General features: G+C 39.1%; 1 protein-coding gene across 9 annotated transcripts in view; it reads left to right on the top strand.

The window, feature by feature from the left end:
- Nucleotides 1–6,892: 6,892 nt before the first annotated feature.
- The window catches only part of LOC125233268 (zinc finger protein 271-like), a 33,373-nt gene continuing 32,835 nt past the window's right edge, over nucleotides 6,893–7,430 (top strand). For 7 of the 9 annotated variants that reach the window (XM_048139214.1, XM_048139211.1, XM_048139212.1 and 4 more), the window contains exon 1: nucleotides 6,894–7,339. In XM_048139214.1, coding sequence (XP_047995171.1) covers nucleotides 7,280–7,339 — 60 coding nt within the window. In that variant the 5' untranslated portion in view covers nucleotides 6,894–7,279. Of the gene's footprint in view, nucleotides 7,340–7,430 lie in introns of all 9 variants that reach the window. The other 2 variants (XM_048139208.1, XM_048139209.1) reach the window with 1 other exon arrangement.

The raw sequence follows: 7,430 nt of genomic DNA, 5'->3' as shown, positions 1-7,430 counted from the left end.
GAAACTCGCGGTGACAAACCGCAATAATTTCCCCGTGTTGCCACTCCAACGCAATATTCAAACCTATTAGCGAACAAAAGGAACACCCTGTAATGATGTAACTTAGCAGGTAATTTAAAAAAGCATACCTCTGATAGATGACCGGCAAAACGCGATGTTTCCTAATCAAAACAAATGGCTCGAACTGCAATGTCCAATTTTTCGATTATAATCAAACTTTTACGGTTAGCTCGCGATAACGCGCGATGAAAATCGTGTGTATTGTAACTGAAATATTGTTAAAATGTTTCGGTAAAAGTTATTGTTTTGTACGTAAATGTTTACGCGAGTGCGGAGCGGGCGCGCGTGCGGTTCTACCGGCCTCGGAGTTGGTACTGAGTTACTGACGAACGTAGTTTGACGTCTGACTTTAGGAGTTCCGCCCATCGGGTTAAACGTAAACGTAGATGCTGAACTAACTTTATAGCGGGCTAGGCAGATAACGAGGTATCTTTGTGATATAGAGTATGTTTATCTGATAAATGTTACACTCAATAGAGTCAATCGAAACTGTCAAATGGAAAATTGGCAGAAAAACTGTGCTTAACTTAACTCTAACGGGAAAAAGTAATAAATAGAATTAATGATATTGGAATATAAAAAGTAATTGTAATAAAAAGCATTTACGAACGAGGTAATAAATTCTTTACATGTAATTTCTTGTCCATCTGTATTAAAATCTAAGTTAAAGTTTAAACTTTCCCTAATATCCATATATTCACCCTGTTTAACGTTAATTATTATAATTTTGGCATAAAATTTACGATAATATGATAAACTTTGTACCCATATGGAACTCAGATAACCGAAAGAAAGTACCTATACCTACGTAGATATTTTATTTACGTCAACATATAATCCATACTAATATTATAAATGAGAAAATGTGTGTGTCAGTTTGTTTGTCCGTCTTTCACGGCAAAACGGAGCGACGAATTGACGTGATTTTTTAAGTGGAGATAGTTGAAGGGATGGAGAGTGACATAGGCTAAATTTTGTCTCTTTCTAACGCGAGTGAAGCCGGGGGCAAAAGCTAGTAATTAATAAAATTGAAAAACATAGCACGCAGCGATCAGCGGAGCATTTAATCCATCCATCCATACTATCCATACTCCATACTAATATTATAAATGCGAAAGTAACTCTGTCTGTCTGTCTGTCTGTCTGTCTGTCTGTCTGTCTGTCTGTCTGTCTGTTACGCTTTCCCGCTTAAACCACGCAACCGATTTTGATGAAATTTGGAACAGACAATCTTTAGACCCTGAGACAGAACATAGGCTACTTTTTATTTCGAAAAAAAGGGATGAAGGGGTTGAAAAAGAGGTTGAAAGTTTGTATGGGATTTCTTAATTTTAAAAGATAAAACCATGAAATTTTATATTTTAGCACTTGATAAAAAATCATTAAACATCTTGATAAGGTCGAACGCGATTAATTAACATTATTTTTACCTTTTTTCTTTTTTTTTTTGTGTGTCGTGCGGTGGGAAATAAACATTAACTAAAAGCGGGTAGATTATATTTATTTGTCTACCCCGAACATTTATATAAATTAATATCGGGTAGTTTTGTGTTGTTTACATCTCCGGTGACATTTTGCTGGGACGTCAGTCTTCCGCGACCACGGCCAGTGCAATCTGGACGAAACGTTGGGAAAAAAGATAAAAATAATGTTAATTAATCGCGTTCGACCTGTATGTGACTTTAAATATGTGTACAAAGCGCGAGAACTTAAAGTGTTACCTTAATAAGGGATAGGGATAGCGATAGGGATAGCGATAGCGATAGGGATAGCGATAGGGATAGCGATAGGGATAGCGATAGCGATAGCGATAGCGTTAGCGATAGCGATAGCGATAGCGATAGGGATAGGGATACGGATGCGGATAGCGATAGGGATAGCGATAGGGATAGCGATAGGGATAGCGATAGGGATAGCGATAGGGATAGCGATAGGGATAGCGATAGCCATAGCGATAGCGATACCGATAGCGATAGCGATAGCGATAGCGATAGGGATAGGGATAGGGATATAGGGATACGGATACGGATACGGATACGGATACGGATACGGATTCGGATAATATGGGTATCGTTAGATACGGATAATCGGTCGACGGTCTCTTACAATCAATGTGCTCTAAGACGATCGTTGTTTGCTTGCTTGAAGATTACGTTTGCGATAAGTATAAGCAAAATGTAAAAAATTGTAAGGGATAATAGAAAAAAGTACTTTTTACCCACCGATCATAGTGTCGAAATACGGGCTATGTGGGATGTTTATAAAGGTTTCCCCAGCGTATATAGAATTACCTACGCTGTGGTCGATGTGTAATATTTCTACAATCATTGCAAGCAAAAGTATTATGTGCAATCGAAATAATCGCAGATAAATATACCTACAGAGAAACCTAAGGATCCAAATGAAAATCTTAATGAATACTTTTATTACGCGGGCGAAGCCGCGGGTAAAAGCTATTTGTAATAAAACGTTCGATAACCCCACAACGGCATGATTTAGACGTTTTGTTGTTAGCATAGCTGGGCACCGTTAATCAAATAGTTAACTTCGTTAATCGCTAATCCGTTACTAAAAAAGTTAACTTCGTTAATCGTTAAAGCGATACATTTCAACAAATTTAACGTAAGTTAAAGTTAATCGTTAATCCGTTAACACGTGAAAAAAAATGAACTTTTCTTTAAATATTTCGTTGCATCAGTATCCACTATAACGTATTATATTTCTGTAAAAGGCCGAAGTACAGCTAGCCTATTGAACTCTAGGCTGCACGTGGAAGGCAGTGGTCGCCTGAGCTACTGCCAAGAGCTGTGTCAGGAGAGATGCTGGCGGTGACTGGGACTGTTGTGGCACTTTGGGCGGCAGAGGCTAGGGAAGCGAATGTGGTCATAAATAGGGCTCGAATTTGCTGCCCTATCACTACAACAGTCGCCATGGTAAAGCTTAGGATTCACTGAAACCGAATCAAAGTTAGTAAAAGCAAATCCAATTTTTTAGGTAATATTTCGGACTTTTAGCAATCGACATCGGTAAAACCTAGGATTTACCGGCAAATCATAGGATTTGCCGTACTTCGGGCTTTTATAGTAGCGTTCAGAACGTGTTTTTCGCAGCGCAGATGGCGCCTGTGCCCTACTTAGATTAACGATTAACGGACTCGGAGAAATTTAACGGAAGTTAACGAGTCCGTTAACATTTTTTCAAGTTAACTTAAAAGTTAATCCGTTAATCGAAATGTTAACTTCGTTAATTAACGATTAACGGATTAACGAGTTAATGCCCAGCTATGGTTGTTAGGTATTGTGGTATTTAACTAAAAGTATACTATACCTACCCAAGTTCAAGTTTAGAGTATTTGAGATCAAATGTTTTTTTCACCACATCAACTGTTAAAGATAAAGAGGCTCTCATGATTCTTCGAAAACTGATGAGAAAGTTGCATTTTATCCACAAGTGTGCTAAAAATAATTTCATACAAACTTTAACTCAACGTCCTAAGCTGGTCGTTAGAATTGCCCTTTGGGCAAATTTTCGCGTGAAAAGATTCAAAACGTTTTTTTTTTCTAAAATAGGTAAATTTAATGTTTTTCCTACTCAGAATCACGAGCCCTTTCGATTCTACTAGGCAGAAAAAGAGTCCTAAATTTAATTTTTCCACTTCGTTAGGTACCATTCTTCACACACTTTGTACAGCGGTTCCAATGTGGAAAGTATGAATTAATAGAAAATTTTGGAACCATTTTTTGTCCCTTGTTTTTTGTCCTAGATCGAAAGGGCTCGTGATTCTAAGTACCTACGAAAAACATAAAATTTACCTAGCTTAGAAAATAGTACATTACGATACAAGTGCGTAAAAAAGGAACGGTTCGAAACGAGTGGCGATAAATTAAAAACAAAATTACTACCGAAGGGTTTACGGTGTTTTTTACACATGGCTCTTTAAAGTTTCTACATAGGCGCATAAAGTACCACTTCTCGCACTAGTGCGATAAAGTAGCACCAGCTATACTGAAATAGTACATTACGATACAAGTGCGTAAAAAAGGAAGTTCGAAACGAGTGGCGATAGATTAAAACACGACCGAAGGGAGTGCTTTAAATCGACACGAGTTCCGAATTTCCTTTTCGCACATGTATCGTACGACGTTTTTCAGTACAGATGAGCCTCCGAAGTTTCGACCTTTTTTTTTTTTTATACTACGTCGGTGGCAATCAAGCATACGGTCCGCCTGATGGAAAGCGGTCACCGTAACCTATGAACGCATGCAACGCAAACAGTGTCACATGCGCGTTGCCACCCCATTAGAAACTTGTACATTCCCTTTTGCTGTGTTAAGTACACAGCAAAAAGGAGTGTACAAGTTCCAAGGAGGGTTCGGGTTGCCGACGACTCTAAAGGACAATATACGGAACAAGTTAGTTCCGTAAGTCCTCCCGTCATCAGCACCTCACCCTCGTTGAGCTCTGGTAGCCTTACTCACCGGCAGGAACACAACACTATGAGTAGGGTCTAGTGCTATTTGGCTGCGGTCTTCTGTAAGGTGGAGGTACTACCCCAGTTGGGCTCTGCTCTAGATTCGAGCGAGACGATATCCGCTGTGCTGTGCCCTACCACACAAAGCGGAATATCATTCGCTATGCCCTACCTCCTACGCCTGTCATATAATGAACCACTTCTCGCACTAGTGCGTAAAAAAAACACCATCTGTACTGAAAATAACTATTTTTGACCCCCGACGCAAAAAACGACGGGGTGTTGTAAGTTTCACGTGTCTGTCTGTGTGTGTGTGTGTCTTTCTGTGGCATTGTAGCTCCCGAACGGGTGAACCGATTTAGATTTAGTTTTTTTTTTGTTGAAAGCCGAGTTAGCCGGGAGTGTTATTAGCCATGTTTCATAAAAACCGGTCCACTGTGTCGGGGTTTTTTTCAAAATTTTAATTTTGTGGTCAGGTTATTTATGTTTTCGTTAACTTCCACCTACAAAAATTGATGCGCAAAAGCTGCAAGCGTGCACTAAGTGCGTTTTCACATTATCCGATCCGATATCGGATGTCGGAAGGATTTCAAAGGCAAAAATCAAAGATGGCGGCTTCAATGTATGGGATATCGGTCCTACATCCCAATAGGATTGGATAATGTGAAAACGCACTAAGGCCCTAGGGACAGACTACCCAGAAGTTTATGCTAAAGTAGATGAGTTTGCTTGATCTATGGTATATTATAGATCGGTAGGTATATGAAATCTGTGGTCTACAGCGATATTGATAACCTTGCAGGTGCAAGAGTCATTAACCTTCCGACCTAGAGGGTAAACTTAGGCCCTATTGACATTAGTCCAATGTTTTCCTTCGCCGAAAAGCCACTTGCAAATATTAAATGATACTTTCGTTAAGTAACTGCCACGTATGAAGTAAGATGTAGTTTTACTTACAATAACCAATGGCCGATTCATCTTGCTCACCGTTGAAAAGGGGCGCTGCATCAAGCACATCATACTTCGGACATCATCTACAAGTAAAAAACCGGCCAAGAGCGTGTCAGGCCACGCTCAGTGTAGGGTTCCGTAGTTTTTCGTATTTTTCTCAAAAACTACTGAACCTATCAAGTTCAAAACAATTTTCCTAGAAAGTCTTTATAAAGTTCTACTTTTATGATTTTTTTCATATTTTTTAAACATATGGTTCAAAAGTTAGAGGGGGGGGGGGACGCACTTTTTTTCCTTTAGGAGCGATTATTTCCGAAAATATTAATATTATCAAAAAACGATCTTAGTAAATCCTTATTCATTTTTAAATACCTATCCAACAATATATCACACATTGGGGTTGGAATGAAAAAAAATATCAGCCCCCACTTTACATGTAGGGGGGGTACCCTAATAAAACATTTTTTTCCATTTTTTATTTTTGCACTTTGTTGGCGTGATTGATATACATATTGGTACCAAATTTCAGCTTTCTAGTGCTTACGGTTACTGAGATTATCCGCGGACGGACGGACGGACGGACGGACGGACGGACGGACGGACGGACGGACGGACGGACAGACAGACATGGCGAAACTATAAGGGTTCCTAGTTGACTACGGAACCCTAAAAATGGTACTGGCAGCCGGTACATTCTCAACTGTGGTAAAAAAAAATTCATCGTTAGCTAAAGTCTGCCAAGCTACTTTCGTCACTATCTAGTGGCGGTGAATAAAAAAAAATGTAGGTGCGAAGAGTTATCGTCCCACAGAAAATTTTAAATTCGCGCCGTTTTTAGTGACAAACTTGTTTGAACAGTTTCAACGTGGTTTCAACTGTTATCGGGATCAGGGTGGCTAGCCGAATGGCACAATCGCTCACGAAACGCTCACGAAACGAAGCGCTAGTAGATATCTATCTCTATCGCGCTTGCGTATTGGCGCGACAGAGCCAGCGGCGTATCGCTTTCGTTTGGCGTCGGAGAAATGCCATTCGGCTACGGGGCCTGGGCTGAGGGAAATAACTTGACATACTATAGACAAAAACACAAACCACAAATTGTGAACGCGTTTGCAATCTTATTCTTGAACGCATGATTATTATTCTAATGTTGGTGACATTGTACATTTATATTGATAAAAGCGCCATCTATTGCGTATGTAGACTAACTAACAACAGTTCTAATTTCTATGATGATAATATCTGAAAGAAGTCAGTATTTGAACGATTATTATTGAAATACGTACTGGATTTGATCAATTAGTATTAGTAACAACGGTTTAAACACAATTAATAAGTAGAAATGGCTGAAAATTCGTAAAAACAATTCCACTACCATTATGATTTTTTTCTATTGTTACTTTTCTCAGGATGGTAGCATTGTCACTGTGTAACTTTCGTCGTGGGTGGTTGTGTGATGAATTCGTGAAACGTACTATCACAAATGTGTATTTGGACAAAAGTTACTTACATGATTTGCTAAAAGCATTTTGATCGTGATTTCGTAAATATCCACTGCCTATATCACTAGGACTAAGTGAATTTCAAAGTGTTTGCGTACAAAAATAGTGTACATCGTTATTTGAAGAAAATGTTATTGTGTGCTAAGTTTCATAATGGCGGCCCGTCGCGTCCCCCGCGCCTCCATTTCGTTGACAGTCAAATTATGACAATGCCGATACGTAAAGTTTAGAAATGTTGTGTTTTTGTAAATATTTTAGTGAAAGTTACTAGTTTTATAGTTTATAAGGACTCAAAATGAATACGGAGCATCACAATATCAACACGGGTGGCGGCCAGCCCCCAGGAAATTCAGAGGTTCGCAGTTTTTTAGTGCTTGGTCATAGTAGTTTTTTTCGTGTTAGAATGTTAATTTTAGTTGATTACTGGGTTCCAAATACAAATGGGT

Source organism: Leguminivora glycinivorella, chromosome 14 (genome assembly GCF_023078275.1).
Source record: "Leguminivora glycinivorella isolate SPB_JAAS2020 chromosome 14, LegGlyc_1.1, whole genome shotgun sequence".
Lineage (NCBI taxonomy): Eukaryota > Metazoa > Arthropoda > Insecta > Lepidoptera > Tortricidae > Leguminivora > Leguminivora glycinivorella.
Note: the sequence above shows the minus strand (reverse complement) of the source record. Positions and strands in the feature narration are given on the sequence as shown.